Raw genomic sequence first — 18,789 nt, 5'->3', positions numbered from 1 at the left:
GGGATCGAACTCAGGTCCTTGTGCTTGCAAGGCAGGCAGCGGAACCCCTGAGCTAAATCCCCGGCCCTACTTCTTATTTTCTAATAGGGGAGGATTGCAAATCAAATCTTCTGCATTAAACTCAAGGAAGAAGACATACAAAAAAGAACACTCATTCACCCAACAACTACTGATTTCAATGTTTACACTGTGGCAAACACTGCTCTAGAAAGTAAGGGGCACAGAACTCACAGAGTTCTTGGTCTCTGGATGCATACAGTGGGAGCCTATGTTATACAGACAACTGTAAAAGTGAACGAGTGATAGATAGGGCTGGTCAAGAAGGCCTCTCTGCTAAGGAGACATTAGAAAGTGATCTGGAGGGAGTGAGAAAATAAGTAATGCAGGTTTCCTGCAAAGGTAAAATCAAATAAAAACACTCCCCAAGTCAGCCTGAAGGATGTTAATGTGATCAGAGAGAGATGCAGTGAAGTGCAATGCAGAAAGAGAAGGGAAGAGGACAACAAACACTGTAAGGTTTTTAAATCATAGAGGGACTATGGCTTTTATTCTCCACCCCGGAGTTTTAAAAAGATCATTCTTGGCTGCTCTGTCCAGTTTTAGGACCAGACAGTGGGGTTAATGGCAGAGCAGAGGTGGCTGTTAAAAGGCTACTGAAAGCTGAGTGTGGAAGGACACATCTGTATCTCATTACTTGTGAGGCTGAGAAAGGAGGCTTGCATCAAGTTCAAGGCTGGCAAGCGCTACCCATACTGAGTTTTTACGCTGGTCTGAACTACACAATAGACTTTGTCTCAAAAGAAAAGAGGGAGAAGGGCAATACTGAAATAATCAATACAGGAGATGAAGGCAGTTTGGATCAGGTCAATAGTGATCAGATACTATACATAATTTTTAGTTACAACTGGAAGAATATTAATAGACTTCACACAAAGTGCAGGGAAAAAGGAGTCTAGGGTAACTACATTTTTTATTTAAACCACGGAAATAAAAGAATTGTTAATTACTGTAATAAGAAAGACAAAAGGTAGACTGGTAAAGTGAGGGAGCCTGGGTTTTGGGGGCACATCTTAAATAGGGGATGCTTACTGAACAATCAGGAAAGATGTCAAATGGACAGCTGGATATACAAGTTTGGAACTCAGATGAGAATGTACTTGCACACTGATGCTATTTAAAGCTACCAGACTGGATGAGGACAAGTAGAATGATCCCTTGGGCCCTCTAAACTCTGGAGGTCTCAGAAACAAGAAGGGACAAAAAAGCAGAGGAGGTTAAGAGTAACCAGTTGAATAAAAAGGAAAATACTGTATGGTGTCACAGAAAACAAGTGAAGATTCGGTCCAGAGTAAGTGATTACATCAAAGGCTACTATTACATTAAGGAAATAAGTTAAGGACTGAGATCTTACTATTGTCTTTATTAGGAAGATGACAATGACCATGAAGGGTTGTTTAGTTACAGTGATGAATACAGAAGACTGGGGCCATCTCAAAAGAGAATGGGAGAAGAGAACTGAAGATAGCTGGTATGTAATTGTTCACTAAGATTGCTATATAAGGAAGCAGAAAAATGGATGGTAGTTAGAAGTAGATGTGCAGTTAAAAGTTATTTTTAAAGGAGATATTCAATTGCTTATATAAAACAATGGGCAGAAAGGGGTAATTTATATAGGAAAGGTGAGAGAATTGTTGGGAGTCATATTCTTAATTAAGGATGCAGAAGGGGCAGGATCGAGGAGTTGGTATTATTAAAGAGCACCTTCTGTCCATTTACATCAACAGAAGGAAGATGAAGTTTATAGCTGCACACGCAGATAGGCAGCCAGCAAGAACAGATGTTCTCTTCTAACTTCTAGGAAATGAGGCCATTAGCTTATTAGTGTGAGAATGAGAGAAGATACAAAGTAGCAGTTATAGGACAGTTAGTACAATAAAAAAATAAAATAAAAAATAAAAAAAAAGGTAGGAAACACTGCCAGTGTTACGTCTATGAACAGCATAATACAGAGCTTCAGGTACATGACATTCTCAACTGAGGAGACTGTTTTACATCAAATTCACATTTTCTAAGTTATACTTTAAGATATCAGAAGACTTCTTATCCCAGAATATATTTCTATCTCTGGCGCATGAGAATCCAAGAAAGAGTGAAATGATTTATGGAAAAATTATCTGCAGCTACACTCATCCAGACTTCCTTTGCAACTCCGCACATCTTTATTAATATTTAAGGTCATTCATTCTCCTATCTCCCCAAAGAACTAAAATTATCAATAATTCCACATTTTTCTAGATTATACGTAGCTTTGTGCTTGTTTATTATTGTATTCCAAAGCACAGAAAAATCCTGAAGCTCACAGAAAGTGCTCAGAAACTTTATTTGAAAGAATGAAGAGATGTGCAATTTTCCCCAGATTTCCTCCCATGCCACAATAAAATATGCCCATGTTTATAATACTACTAAGAAGAGAGGCTCCCCTTCACACTCTCCTCCGGCTCAGGAGTGGAGTACAGGCTCAGCTTGCACAAGGCCCTAAGTTCACTCCCCAGGCACATATGCAAACAGTCATGTATTCCAACAAAAAATGAAGAATGTGAAATTTCCATGTACAAAAGATCGAACATTGTCAACAGCTGTTAAGAATACAAATAAAAAGGCAAACATTTTAGGATTCCCTATTTTTAATGTTCATACAGAGATTTCTTTAACTAAAATACCGAATAGTTCTCTGGTGTGAAAAACTGTAATAGTACACAGGATCCTAATGAGATAATTAATAATGTGAAATAGGAAGTAAAGGGCTAAAGGTGTAGGGAAAGTGGGAAGGGTGGGGGAAAGGTAGTAAGGGAGAGGAAAAAAATACGAGAAATTGAAAAAATGGAAATAAAGTGTTGTAAATGGGGAGGGAAGAAGGGGATGAAGGGAGGGCAGGGACAAGGGGAAAAAATGAGAATCAAGACCTATTATGTAAAGGTACAGTATCCCAATAATGAATGTAACTGTACTGCATACCTAGATTGTACCAATAAACTCAATAAAAAATAAATAATAAATAAATAAATAAAGGCAAACAGCTAGGCATGGTGGCGCACACCTGTAATCCCAGCCCTTAGGAGGCTGAAACAGGAGGATAGCTGTGAGTTTGAGGCCAGCCAAGGCTACAAAGTGAATTGAAGGCCAGCCTGAACTATGCAAGTGAGACCATAGAATGACAGATAGGTAGGCAAACAAATTTTGCAAAGTTATACATGAAGTAGATTTCTAAAAAGCAGATTTGAATTGATTAATGCTACCAATAAGAGGTGTCTAATAAAACTCTTTACAATAATAGTAATGTTCTACATCTGTGTGATCTAATATGGTAGACATCACCACATGTGGCTATTATGCACCCGAAACATAGCTATTGTATCTGAGGAACTTTTCATTTTATGTAAATGAATTTAAATGACATGTGGCTAGTGGCTACCATACTGGGGAGAATAGCTCTACATTTAATAACTGGTTTGCAGAAAACACACAGGATGGGAATGCTCAACTAACTGGAAATGAAATCAAAATCACAACTGAGATGAACTCTATGGAACCAAAGATCTACTCTCATCAGTTAAGTGTCAGGATAGTGATTACTCTTATGTGGGGAAAAAAGGAGGCATAATTAGTGGCATATAGAGGACTTCCGAGGTGGTCAGAACGGTTGTTTCTTTTGTAGGTGGTAGTTAATAGTATCTGTCATTAATTAGAAAACTGTTTTGCTGATATCTGCTATAGTACGTCCTTGACTTGTGACCATTTGAGTTGGGAACCCGCACAGATAGGAATGGACCACACCTTACGGACACTTGTAGATGGAAACAATTCATAGAAGTATCTCACATGTCTGCCAGACATGGTCACAACTGTGCTGCTGTGTGCTTACTGAACAGTGTGACAGTGTTTAGTATTTCAGTGCTCAATCAGAGCCCAGGATGTCCGGAAGCAAGAGGAAAAGCAGTGGTGAGGGGAAGGGGACTGCTAGGAAGTGCAAGGTAACATACACTGTATATTTGTGCCAAAGGTGTGTAAGACTTTGTCTGATTTATGAAGGAATGAGACTTACAAGCATTCTCCCAGAATGGAATTTGTTTTTAAGTCAGTGATTTACTGTATTCATGTAATAATTAAAAAATTAAAAATTTTAAAATGTATTTCAAAGGAAATGAAAGAGAATATATTAACGCCAGAAAACTAGTTCCAATGTTCATTCCGACACTATTTAGCCATGAGACCCCAGCTGAGTGAGATACTATCATTTCGGCCTCTTGGCTCAATTCTAAAATGAAGTTGTTCGGCTTAAATTGTAAGGTTTGCAGTTTACTGACTGGTTGATTACACTGCTCAGGGACTGAACCCAGGGCTTTGCACATGCTAGGTAAGCATTCTAACCGCTGAGCTACGTTCTGGCACAGGCTTTCTTCTAAGTGTACAAGTAATGGAAATTAATCTGTGCAATAATACTGAAAGGAAGATCTTAATCACCTTTAGCTAACTTAATGATTTGTGAATATAGAATGATTTATATAAAAATAAATGTTTGAAGGTTGAGAGGCCCTTGAAAACAATGTATTGTTAGAGTTTGATGAACCTCGATGTAGTTATTGTGGTATTAGGTCATTACATTATTTCTTCCCTCTAGAAGTAAATTTCAGCCTAATCTGTTCAGCCTAGTCTGCTTTTTTTTTGCTACATAGTTCAGACTGGCCTTGAACTCACTAAGTTGTCTAGCCTGATCTTGAACTTGCAGTGATCCTCCTACCTCAGTCTCACGGGTGCTACAATTATAGGTGTGTGCCACCACAACTGGCTAATTCACTTTCAATTAGCCAAAAAAAAGTATTATACCACTCCCATCAGAATAATGTATACCTTGTCATTGCTTAATATTAAAGAATGCTAAAGGGCTAAAGGTGTAGGAAAAGTGGAAAGGGTAGGGGAAAGGTAATAAGGGAAAGGAGAAAAATAGGAGAAAATGAAAAAATGGAAATAAAGTATTTGTAAATGGGGAAGGAAGGAGGGGGTAAAGGGAGGGCAGGGACAAGGGGGAAAAAATGAGAACCAAGACCTGTCGTGTAAAGGTACAAGCTCCCAATAATGAATGTAACTATACTGTATTACTAAAATGTACTAATAAACTCAATGAGAAAAAAAAAAAAAGAATGCCCTGTTGCAGTACTGATACTTTTGCAAAACAAAATGTATATACCTTTCATTTTGCAGTTCCTGTATCTTCTTTAAATGTTCTCTGTTTTTTTCTTCAAGTTCTTCTTTAAGTTCCTTTACCTGGGTTTTATAAAGTGTCTGCAAAACGTGTGGTAAGAAACAGTTCAGCAATTTTTAAAAAGTTAAATAAGTAACATATGCCTAACAATTTCACTCCCAAGTGTTTATGCTTGACAACTGCAAATCCAAGTCCATGCAGTTTTACACAGTGCTAAGCAAAGCAACTCCAAACTAGAAACGATTCAGATATCACCTGATGAATAAAAAAGGAATGCCTGCTGACACATACATGAGAAATCTAAAAAATACAATGCTGAAAGAAACCAGGTGCTAAAGAGTACATGCTGTTTGACTTCACATATTCCTTCTTTTATTTGACCACATTAACAGTTCACCCCAGTGTCACTCAGGCAGCAGGTTGGTTTCCGCGCTGACTATCCTGCGTGTTGCTCGGCCAGGCAAGTGTCATTCCAACCAGTAATTCTTGCGTTGAGTAAATGTGATACAGCTGTCATTTTTATATTTCCTGTTACCTTATGAAAATTAACCAAAAAAAATCTGCAATGTTTTGTCATTCTGTAAATAACTGGATGGATAAGTGGTAAGCTATCCCTTTTAGTTTAAAAGATGAGGAAAAAGAATAAGAACAGTAAGGACCAGGAAGTAGCTACAGAGAACTATTTTATACTGAATGCTTAATTATTCCTCCAATAAACAGTATTTCTCAAGAGAAAATAAATACATAAATTTCTATGGGAAGGCAAATGAAGTAAGTGAGTTCTTATTTAAAAAATGAATCCATTTTATCTTTGGGAACTGGATTATATCTTCTTCCTAACTCCAAATGATGAAATTTTATGATTAATTAAAGAAAGGATTTTTAAAAAATCTAATTTGAAAGGCCAGATTAAAGATAATTTTAAATTTGGTTCATAATTGCTTATTAAATTGAGTGGTGATCTAACAGAATCTTCCAAGCATTGGAATAAATTAGAACTAAGAGACAGGGTCACATTTCATATTATTTTACAGAGGCAAAATCAAGAATCCATAGGAACTATCATGTAATTTGATATCCATCCAAAAGTCTAGAAGCATATATGCATTATCTGTAGAAGCATAAAGACAAGGAAGTATGCAGGATACTATAGGCCACTTAGAAGAAGTAATACACACCTTGAATAAGTAAGCTGACTCTACACTCAGGTAAAGATTTTTCAACATTACAATATTTTTTCTTTTCTTTTCTTTTCTTTTTTTTTTTTTTGGTTTTTTGAGACAGGGTCTCACTATGTAGTTGAGACGGACCTGGAACTCACTATGTAGCCCAGGCTGGAACTCACAGTGATCCTCCTGCCTCACCCTCCTGAGTGCTGAGATTATAGGCGTGTGTCACCATGCCCAGGTAAAAAAAGGGCATTTAAAAGCACTCTTAATTTGAGCTAAAAAAGCAAAGAGGAAAAAAAACCCAAAATGGAAATGTGTAATGTTTATTAGAGGATAAACAGAATACAACACTGATATACCACAAAGCTCTCAATATGTAAAAAGTATGTACAGCTTTAAAAAATTAGCTCAGTGTTTTTACTGTAGAAATCGCTACTTCCAAAATTGTTCACACTTGGTTTCTGGGGCATGTTCACCAGTGGAATCTGAACTCTGTGCATTTACTTTCACTGAATAAGGATTACAGGACAGGTGTTGCCAAGGTTAATTATAAGGGTACAACTTGATAAATGTTGAGTTGAAATGAAATGGCAGAGTACAAGCTTGGCCATTCCCCAAAACCCAAGATTCAGAGACTTCAAGATTATCAGTAAATATTCATATACAGAAGTAGTGAAGAATAATTTGGCCTGTAGCAAATTAAGCTTTAGAGTGATATGTACAAAGAAAAAGCCAATTCATATAAAGTACAAAACTAAAACAAGAAAAAGCTCTTAAACATTAGTCATACCTATAACTCACATGCCACTTTAATGTGGCATACATACGAGCCACACGAGTGTAATTTATACCATCTGAGCTTGCTAAGGGGCAAAAGGATATCTAGTATTTTAATTAATACGGTGGCAATTCTGCGACTATCCTTTCCACATAAAGTTACTTCTTCACAACTTAGACCATGAACTCAAGAGTCAGACAGGAAGTGCAGACATGGAGATCAAGTCATTTGAAAAAGAATCATTCATAGAAAAGATCTAAATACCTTGCTTTAAGTCAAGCTTTGAAACTGTCTCAAGGTTAAAATAACTCTCACTTACCGAGAAATACTGTTCAGCTTCGAGCTGATCTTGTAGCTCCCGCATCTGTCCTTCATTTCCTCTATACTGTCTTTGGGTAGAAGGAAAAAAAGAGTTAACAAATGCTATTTATACCTGACAATGTATTTTTCTTTGAGTTGCTAAAGTAATAAAGTTCACTGAAATATCCTTTATTTAAAAAAATACACACACACACACACACACACACACACACACACTTCATTATATAGTGTTACTTTACTAATTAATTTGGTCAGGCCACACTGTCCTGCTGCATTTTGCTCCTTATAAAATGATGGTATGCACACAACGATATATGCTCACCCATGTTCACAGTGGCACAGTTTTAAATAACTAAAATTTGGAAACAGCCTAATTACTCATCAACTGGAAACTCGATAAAGATGTGTTTTGTTTTGTTTTGTTTTTTAATAAAATGGAGTACTACTCAGCCATAAAGAATGAGAAACTAGAGACATTTATAGCTAAGCAGATGCACATTGAGGCCACACTCGTAAGTGAAATAAAAAAAGGACACACACATAAATACCAAATAGTTTCTCTGGTGTGAAAAACAAAGTATAAATAAGGATCAAATGTATAATTGATAGTGTGAAATAGGAAGAAAGTGTCTAAAGGAGTAGGGGAAGTGAGGGGTAGGGGAAACGAAAGAAAAAATATGAGAAATAGAAAAAAATGAAAAAAAACTCTTTGTAAATACAGAAGGGTAAAGGGAAGGCAGGAGAAAGGAAAAAAATAAGAACCAAGATACATCATGTAAAGGTACAAGATCCTAATGATGAATGTAACTGTACTGTATATTTAAAATGTACCAATAAACTTTATGAGGGAAAAAAAAAACGATGGCATGCAAAGTTGAAGGAATCCTTTTCTAAGGTTATGTTTAAGAGAATACTAACTGTGGATCTTTATAAATTGCTTCAAATAAGTTGAAATCAGTTTTGTGGGAAAATGTGTGCAGAAAAAAAAGCAGCCCTAGGGATACATTTTAAATGTCTTATGCATTAAGGAAAGAAAAACAGAGGACTTCAGAATATTTATTAAGTGATAAATCAGTAATACATAGTATGTTCAATCAAGCACATGGAGAATATGGTAGAAATTAATAATTAAGTAAAGAATATGAAAGGAAAGCAAGTGCTAAATGCTGACAAAAGAGAAAGAACAGAGACAAAACCAAGGCAACAAGCACAGTTCTCTGAAGAGGAACAGATTCAGACAGAAAGACGATGTAATCCAAAAACATATTTTCAAGGATTAGTAATCTAAACCGGGTATGGTGGCGCACGCCTGTAATCCCAGCACTCGGGAGGCTGAGGCAAGCAGATCCCTGTGAGTTCGAGACCAGCCTGGGCTACACAGTGAATTCTAGGTCAGTCTCACTATAGTGAGACCCTGTCTCAAAAAAAAAAAAAAAAAAAAAAAAAAAAAAACATTAGTAATCTACAAGGATGGGTAATCATCTACAACTGCTGGACTTTAATATTACACAGTAATAACTTTCTATTTTCAATGTATAACAAGGCATGCAGTCAGCAGAAAGTATTTTATAAATGTCCACTGGGTCCTGAGTGACAGTTGGGAAGAAGAAAAATATGGTACAAATTAATTGGTTAAAATGATGGCTCTAAAAGGCAAAGAGAATTTCACCAATCTAAATCTAACTTCGTCAAAACCAACAATTTTATCCAAGAAATGCTGTTTTGCGAATAAAACTGGTAAGTGAAGATGTAACAACACATGACCTGGTGTAAGATATACCTAACTTTGACATTAAGATTTTTGAAGCATGTCCTTATAAATTCTGAAAGCAATATAAACACCTTACTTTGTGTCCATGTCAATCAAGCAGGCATATCACATCTTAAAAGTAACACAGAAAACAGACACTCTGCACTCTGAGATGAATCAAAGAAATAAGAAAAAAACCCTAAAGACTTACCATGTCTACTTCTAGTCTCTAAAATATAAAGAAACCTTAAACATTTTCCTGAAGGTAGGATGAGTTTAATAAAAGAAATTTATTCTTGATATTTGTAATTCTACTCTAAGAAATGTGACAACTTTTATGGATATGAAAATCAGAGAAACCACTGATAAACAGATTTACTATAAAGTCAGTGGTCTTCATTTGTTTTTTTCCCCCTTTTGGTATCTGTACTTTTAATTTAGTAACTCTATCTTTTTCAAATCTAGACTCCCTTACAGAACTTCTTTGAAAGCACTGTAAATTCTTCTATTTCTAAACGCTCTTTTCTGTCTTCTTTTCACAAACTCTTAGTACAAGGGTTAGGGATTTAGCTCAGTGGTGCTGATTCCTCGAAAGTGCAAGGTCCCGAGTTCAATCTCTGGTACCAAAAAAAGAAAAAGATGCCATCTTCACAAACTCTTAGTACATAATCTAAACATACGTAAGATACCCAACACCTAAGCCAATACTGCAATGCTGACCACAAAAAGGAAAGAAATCACAATGATCACAATGGTAATTTCTTTGTTTTGTTCCCAGTGTTGAGCACCATCTCCAAATATCCCACCCCGAATCCAATGACTCCGATTCAGCCTGTCCAATCTGAACTTGGATCCCCATAAATCGGATCCCCCCTTTATTCAGCAAACCAGAAATATGGGGCCATTGCTTCCTTGAGCTCACATCTCAGCAGCCCACCACGGCATTGTGATCCACTTCCAGTGCTTCGTGTCCCCACTGCTGTGCCTTAGTCCACGTTGGCACCAAAGGGAAGTGTTCATGACCTGTCACTCTCATCCTTCTGGCCCATTCTCCACAAGGCTGTCTCCAAATCAAGAAACCTACATTTGCTGGCTCCTTATCAACTCCCAGTGCAGCTGCCTCCACGTCCTATCATCCTACCTCCTTGCTAGCTTCTGAAACTAAACCTCTAACCCATCCCCGTTCCCACATCCATGGCAAGGGTAACAGATCCCGGTAGGCTTTGTGGATCTGGTCCCAGCCTGGTTCAATCTGCCCTGTTGCAGCTACTCTGCGAAAGGCGCCTCTGACTGCTCCAGAACTTCTTACCATTTGTGCTGCCTGTTGCCTCTGGGGAAAAGATCACTACTTTCCACCCAACTGACTTTCCCTGGGACCCTGTCTCTCAGGCTCATGTCTTGCTTTACCACTGTCCCTTCCAGCCATGTGCTCCAGAGGACCTGGAGCTTCTCTGCTCTTCTGACTGTGTTCAATTTCTACCACCACCAGTAAATGAGCCGCATCACAGGTTTTCAGGACCATAGAGGTACGACTGGAAACTTCAGTAAATGCTTCTATTTTTTTAAAAATTATTACAGTAAAAGACATATTGTTATTAATTCCCTTCAAACTGGCCCCCTTACTTCACTAATCATTCTTGCCACTTTCTGAAACAGTTCTGGAACACAATGGTATTTTCAAGACTTACTTTGTAAGCTGAGCTAACTCAAATTCTAATAATCTCTTGGCTTCCAAAACAGTATTTATTTCCTGTTTCATCTGCTTTTCTAAACCTTTTAAATTGTCGGCCTCAAAAGCTTGAGTCTTCAATTCACTTTGTAACAGCAGTCGCTTGTTTGATTCCTGCTCCAACTGCAAGGCTAGATTCTTAACCTATGAATGAGCAAAATAATTAGTATCTTCAATCTCTTTATAATTAATCATATCTCAAAAACATTGTAATTCCTTATATTAATGAAGAATATCAGTGTTCTAAGGCATCTCTGTTGTTCTTAATCTTAATACATATTATTATAGATTTACCATTAAAAGTCAAATCAATTCCTGAATTTCAGGTATGAGATCTCATAGAAAAAAAAATTACACTTTCTTTCTCCCTCAATCAGCATAGAAATCTGGAACTACAAAGTGAATAGAAAACCCACTTTGTGGGGAGGGAGGGTTTTCAAAAAGTATTGAAATCCACCTCTTCATTTATAGACATTTATGTGTTCTAATCTGCAATCCTCCAAAGCTTACAAAACTGAGTAATTCCCTTTAAAAAAATGAGTACAGTAATACCTCGTTCATGAACACTTCTGTTTGCAAATTTGTGTTCAGCAAAATTTTGCTCCCATTCTCAAAACTCCACACAGGGCAACAAACATGACCATTGCTGTATGCCCCACACAAACACAAATGTAGCCATCTTCCCCAAATCATAAAACAAATTAGGTTATAAACCAAGGTACTACCATATATATTTGTAATACATAATTACATTCATTTTAGGAAATTAGTACATATATATAGCTTAATCATTTCTGATCCTCCTCTTTCAACTTCCTATTTTACCCTTCCCCAAATTTCCTTATCTCCAAAGTCTGTACCTCCCTGTTTCCTATAATCTCTTCATTTTGCTTGTCAAATTACTTATATTTTGGATTTCACATATAAGAGGAACCATATGACATTTAAGCTTCTATGTTTGATATTTCACTAAACATTTGTTTCAAGATACATTCATTTCCCTATAAATGACTTAAATTTATCCTTCTTTATGGCTGAGTAATACTCTATTGTATAAATAACACATCTTCTCTATGTATTCATCTGTGGATGGCCATCTAGGCTGTTTCTATAATTTCAAATATTTTATTCTTATGGTAATTGACAGTGTTTTCATGATTTCCTCTATTTCTCTAATCCTACCACTGCTACTCTTCCCAAGGTGTTATTATTTGAATGCTTAGCAATGCATCCCTTCAACTCACAGTTCTGTTCTTTCCTTTTGCTTTGGAGGAGTGGAGATGAGAACACATTTAAATTTACTTATTCTTCACCTCTCACCTTAAACATCACACCCAAGCAAGACGTTCCTTAATTCTCAATTACTTGTCATTCTTGTAAATATAACCTTAATAAATATTTTTCCTTCTGGGATGTAAGTTCCAAAAAATTAAAGATTGTACTTGTTTACCTGAATAACCCCAACTCCTAGCACAGAGTCAGGCAACCAACAGGTAATGAAAAATTCAGTTTTTTAAATGACTAAATGCAATTTTCAAATTTAAAAACATATAGTCCCCTCCAGTGGGCTAGGCCTAACAGGATCTCTAATCTCTCTTCTTTGTAGTCAATCCTATTTACTAGTAGCAGATTATATTTTCCTAAAAGAATGTTTTTGCCTATAGCTCTTATGCAAGTTTTAAACACTATAAAAAACTTTGGCCCTCAAGTTTTTCAATATACCTTTTCTTCTCTGGTCAGATCTGTTTATTTTTGCCCCTTACTTACCCATCTTCTTACCCACCCTGTACTTGCTTATCAATACCTATACTTGGAAACACTCTTATATACAGTCTTACAAGTACACTCTGGAACAAATATAGTAACTGTCAAGATATAAGGTCCTTTCATCATTTTATCAGCAGCTTTATGAACATATACTCTGTGCTTTTTATCAACCTAAGCCAGTGAAGACATCAGTTTAACTTTTTTTTTTGTTCTTAGTCTAAGACCAATGCCTCTCTTTGGGGTTACAGAATTCCTTATAACAAAGAGTTTATTTTTTAGCAGTCAATTTCCTCAGGAAAGGAACTATGGCATTTCAATACAGTTGTAATGTCATGATGCAAAATAAAACAGATGCTCACTAACTGAAATAACAATTCTAGGTACTCTGAAATGGATACATGTAGGTTATTTTATTCAAATCTTCATGGTATTTAAATTAAAAATTAGCTCTTCATTCATAACTTAAAATGTTTCTTTTTTTAATGTTTCTTTTTAAAAAGGTAAATAAGATTGGTGCTGTTGTTGTTACCTCATCCTCCATCCTTTCCTTATTTTCAGTCAAATGCTCCAGCTTCTGCTGAGCCTGTTTCAGATCAACATCAAGCATGGAGCACTGCTTCTCAATCTGAACAACTCGATTTTCAGCCTTCTCTCGAGCCTTTCTCTCTTCCTTTAGTTTTTTTTCCATTTCTGACAGGAAAGTAACAAACATACATTTAAAAAATTGCCTTTATACTTTTCACTTTACATAGTCTATTAACTGGTTTTAGGATCTCTATTGTTTTTATCCTGAGAATTCAATACAGCCATCAATTACAGAAGTTCTAACATTATTTTGAATAATTTATATGGTGAGAATCTCTAAAGGAAAAGTTATAAAACAAAATAAAGTAATACTACTTTCCAAATCTAGCCTTTGCCCAATGGTAAAAGAGATCATTCAGTATCATTTTCAGACCAGAAGGTAACACAGCAGGAAAGACAGTAGAGAAATATGAGAGAAAAATGAAGGTAGTGGACAGCCCACTTTCTAGTCCCCCTTCTGTCTCTTTTAGACAGAAGCTATCTCTCTGTAGATAAATTTTTCCTACTCTTAAAAAAAAAAAAAAGAAGGTAAATAGGGCAAAAACAGAAAAATATGAAGCCAACTGAAAAGCAAAGGCTTAGGGTAAACAAGAGAAAAGGGGAAAGTTATTAGGATTCAGGAAGAGGACTGATCTCTAAGATGACAACATAATGATGGGTAACAAGGTAAGAGACCAGTAATTAAGAGAGAGGAGTTCACACATACACTTTCATTATTTCTTTGTCAAACAGGAGAAATGTTCACTTTTTAAAGCCAAAGGGATAAAAACAATGAAGAGATTTGAGAAGCAGTAGTATGGAAGGAACTGATGAGTAATATAAAAAATTGACAGTTTCAGCGATATATAAGTAATGATAGTCTAAAGTTCGGGATAATGTATTGAATTAATATTCATCACAAGTACAGTAAAAGTAAAAAACTTGTAGTGGTTTATTATCTGAACTAGTGTTATGACAAAACTGAGGATACAGACCAAGAAAGCAGATGAATTTACCAACAAGGTCAAGAATGGATGAGGGGAGGGGGAGGAAGGGCTAAAAAAAACAGTTAGAGGTTTCACTTTTATAGAAATGCAACGGTAGTAAGAGTAAGGAAACTAGAAGTTAAAATTGTGATTTAAAAATAAAGTATTAAAAAAGGAAAGCATTCTTTTTCTAGACTATAATTTATAATACTACTATACAATGTTTTGATCAAAACAAAATTTTTGTAGGCATTTACAGAATCATACATAAAGTATTACGGATACTTACCACACATTGCAACAGACTTTGCCTCTTCGATAGACTGATGTTTGTCAGTTAAACGAGCTTTGGTAACTTTGTGTTCATTTACTTCTTGTTCTAACCTTTGTTGTAATGATTTAAGCTTATAGTTTAAATCTATCTCCAAATTGTTCTTTTCCTGTAAAATTGAAAAGATAGTCATGTAATGAACTGTGCAGTAAGCACATGCTTAACTCTTGCATTGCTTAATATACTGCAAGAGATGTCTTACTTTCATAATCATAAACATATAGCTAAAAGCAAAATATCAGCTTTTCTTTACCTCCCTCCCCTCTCCCATTTCAATGATTAACCATGGCTGATGCAGAGCAAGGTGCACCAGTGGTCATATTCAGGATGATTCACTGCTAGGATCACAAACAAATACAACATTCATTTTATTTTTTTAAAATTATTGCTACTACTTTAAAAAATATTAAATTATTTTTAACTACTTCTACATCTACACTCATATTTACTTTGCTTTGACAAAAGAAGCATCCCATAGCAAGTTAATAAGACTAGAATGGAGAACAAGTACAGATGTACTCCATTTCTGCTTGCACACCTCTATTCTTCCTTCTTTTTCACTATTTCCACACATATACAAGCACAGCCATCAAAAATCTCTAATTGTTACAAAACATGTCCACAGGAAAAGATCAGTAGTAGCTTTTCTGATGATCATTTATCTGACATAAAAAGTGAGACCTAGGTCCGCAAATTATCTGTTTCATCCTTTCCTCAGCATAATACATAAAAGAGGATAACCAATGACATTTCTGATTGCTAAGAAAATTCTAAATGCAAAGCCCAGTCACTTTATTCCTTTTCTATTTCTCTACCTTTTACTAGCAAAATGGAGTAAAGCACACATGTCTACTATATACTTATCCTTTATTTTCCTTCTTTAAAAGATTTTATAGTGAGAATCAGTACCTTCATCTTATCCATATATAAAGAAACTAGAACAAAACATTCATGAAGTCTTCCCAAACTAATTTGTGATAATCTGCAAAATTCTCAAAAGTACAAACAAAACAATATAACGACTAAATAAGACACATACATCCCACACACACCAATGAACCAACCACACATAAAAACTTTTAGATATACAACTATACCAACATTAGGAATTAATGCTATTTTACAAAAATGATCTTATAATCTTTGTATTATAAATCAGTATTATAATCAGTACATGTTAAGCCATTTACCTTTTCTGAATGATTAAGCATGTCTTGAGCTTCTTTTCTTTCTTCTTCTACTCTTTCAAGATTATGTTTGAGATGCTTCACTTCCTCTTGTAAAGATGTGATTCGAGCTATCAAATGAGAAAAGTTTAAGTTCCTTGTCATTAAAAAAAGTCTTTTTGTTCAAAATGATCATTAAAATTTGGGAAATGTATTAAATTTTCTGACCAGACAAAATTTAAGTTTTCTTAGTTGTATACACAATAACCACAATATACAGCGATAAAAATATTAAGAGTAACTTAATATTTTTGTTTGTTTATTTGTTTTTTTGTTTTGTTTTGTTTTTTTTGAGACAGGGTTTCACTATGTAGCTGAGACAGACCTGGAACTCACTATGTAGCCCAGGCTGGTCTTGAACTCACAGTGATCCTCCTGTGTCAGCCTCCTGAGTGCTGGGATCACAGGTGTGCACCACCACACCCAGCATTAAGAGTAACTTAATATTATGTAATGCATATCCATTATTTTATAAATGGGCAAAGAGGATGAAGCCTAAGTATAGGCTACAAAGCACAATGAGTATTGTTATGAATATGCCAGACACTCTACAAAATGTCTAATAAAATTGCTCTAAAATTTAACAGAGCTAAACCCCATTTTTATAGAAAGTGGACTTTTAAAGAATTCAATTGTTCTAACAATGCTTAATTTTAACCTAGTAGGGGCCCACAAGGATCTGGGCAATAATCATTAATGGCTGCTAAGAGCAAAAAAGAGACCCAGACTTTACATGCTTCCTAACGCCTAAATACTAATACTTAAGTATTTCTGCCAATATCCTACCAGAAACAGAAAGCCTCTAGACAGGTTGAGGTCTAGATCCAACTCCCAATTTAAAGTATTACAGGAGAGGGCCAGGGATGTAGCTCAGCAGCACAGCCTTAGGTCTGAGGAGTTCAATCCCCGGTAGCAAAAAAAAAAAAGAAAAGAAAAGAAAGTACAGGAGACAGAGCAACACATAAAATGAAATCAGTAAAATTCAGAATTAGAGATATTCGTAGGCTAAAAGCTTGATTTTTTATTTTTTTGGGCCACAAATATCAGCAATGACAAACTACCATGACAAAAAAAAGAAAATATAAATTTTAAAACTTAAGGAACATATTACTAAAGCATAATGTGCAGGGCTGGGGATTCAGCTCTGTGGTTCAGCTGCCTGCTTCCTAAGCACAAGGTTCCAAACTCAATCCCCAGCACAAAAAAAAAAAGAAAGAAAGAAAGAAAGAAATACAATGGGCAGACTTTGAATGGATTCTAATTCAAACAAATTCAACAAAAACAAAACTTCATGAAAGACTGGAAAAATTTGAGCACTGACTAGGTATTTCACAATATTAAATAATCACCAGCTTTTCCAACTTTGATAATGATTTTATGGTTACTTTTTTGTTTAATTCTTGTCTTTCACAGATATTGAAATATTTACATTAAATGATGTAATACCTGAGATTTGCTTGAAAAGAAATCAAATGTCAGAGGACTGGGGAGAGGAGGAGGTAGAGGAATAAAATGACACAAGACTGGCTACCAGAAAACAGTTGAAACTGGATGATGAATACACAGAGGGCTCAGTATGGTATTTTACTTTGATATAGGTCTGAAATTCTCTAACATAAAAAGTTAAAGAAGAAATCAACCTACCTAAAATGTACAAATAAACTCAATGAGGAAAATAAAAAAATAAATAAGTGTCAAAAAAATTAACCAATATGCAGTTTTTATTAAAAAAAACTTTTCAAAATGGTTTATTTTTCAAGTATCTTTTACATTTCAATCAGAAGAATCATTGATAAAGTTAAGAAATGAAAAGCTTATCATTTCAATTAAAATTTTTGATCCTCCATGACATTTTGATCCCTCTACCCATTCCTCTTCATTAAGCCTCTATGGCCTTTGGATGCTTGCTTTTTCTGGAAAGCCAGCCTGACTGATAAACTACTCTAACATGCTAGCAAACTTCTAGGCCACTGCCTATATCTAGAAAGACCTGAAACCAGTATTTTTTTTTCAAATTTAAAGAGTTATAAAAAACACAAAAAAAAGAATATGCAACAGAGATATGAGGTCCACAAAGCCTAAAAACACTATCTAATTATGCTTGGGAAGTCTCTCTCTCACACAAAAAGCCCACAGAGAAGACATTCAATGTGGGACTCACAATCATGACTGACAGAAACCCAGAGTCCTGAACTGAAAGAAATTTATACTTGAAGGACCAAAATTTCTTAAGGACTATAAAAAATTAATGTAAAATTTGTGTGTGTTTTTTTTTTTAAACACTATATAGTTTTGTACTGGAGCTCACATAAATTGTGTGCATTTTTAAAGAGCATGCGAGGTTTGATTTACATTCAAGTTCAAAATGAAACAAAAGCACTGAAAAAATATCAACAATATTGTGCTGTGAATTTTCTTAACGTTCACCAATACCTAAAAAACAGATTCTATTAAAAACCACCATTGTCGAGCACGTGGATTATGGTCTCTACCTTGGAAACAAGTGACTCAAAACTTGGTCAAAACAGGAGGCAACAAAATTTTAGGATTGGAAGATTTCTAGAAGTAATCTAATCTCCATGGTTTATAGACACAGAAGGGAGATGAGACATCTAATACACTATATAAAAAGGCCTAGAAAACTGAGTTAAAGAAATATGAAGCAGGGCGGGGGATGTAGCTCAGTGGCACCACGCCTGCCTTGCAAGCACAAGATCCTAAATTCAATCCACAGTATCAAAAAATAAAAAAAGTATGAAGCATTCCTAATACACACACAGACACTGCTTTCTTGGTTTTATTTTAAGCCTGGTGCCTGAGGAGGAAGATTGTACAACACTCTTCATTTATGAACCAATGGGAGACCCCAATTTCTGTTGCCATAGTCACAAGAACTGACCTTCACCTC

The 18,789-nt window shown here is 35.5% G+C and overlaps 1 protein-coding gene across 3 annotated transcripts in view; it reads right to left on the bottom strand.

Annotated features, from left to right (window-relative positions):
- Positions 1-18,789, bottom strand: part of Rock1 (Rho associated coiled-coil containing protein kinase 1) — a 124,102-nt gene that overhangs the window by 24,060 nt on the left and 81,253 nt on the right. For all 3 annotated transcript variants that reach the window (XM_010638700.1, XM_010638701.1, XM_010638702.1), the window contains exons 17-22: positions 15,846-15,952; positions 14,614-14,764; positions 13,304-13,464; positions 10,967-11,151; positions 7,527-7,596; positions 5,246-5,340 (exon numbers count right to left, since the gene is read on the bottom strand). In XM_010638700.1, the coding sequence (XP_010637002.1) occupies positions 5,246-5,340; positions 7,527-7,596; positions 10,967-11,151; positions 13,304-13,464; positions 14,614-14,764; positions 15,846-15,952 (769 nt within the window). The remainder of the gene's footprint in view (positions 1-5,245; positions 5,341-7,526; positions 7,597-10,966; positions 11,152-13,303; positions 13,465-14,613; positions 14,765-15,845; positions 15,953-18,789) is intronic.

The sequence above is a fragment of the Fukomys damarensis genome, unplaced genomic scaffold (assembly GCF_012274545.1).
Source record: "Fukomys damarensis isolate Sample0158 unplaced genomic scaffold, DMR_v1.0_HiC HiC_scaffold_30, whole genome shotgun sequence".
Lineage (NCBI taxonomy): Eukaryota > Metazoa > Chordata > Mammalia > Rodentia > Bathyergidae > Fukomys > Fukomys damarensis.
This window is presented reverse-complemented; position numbering and strand designations above follow the sequence as displayed.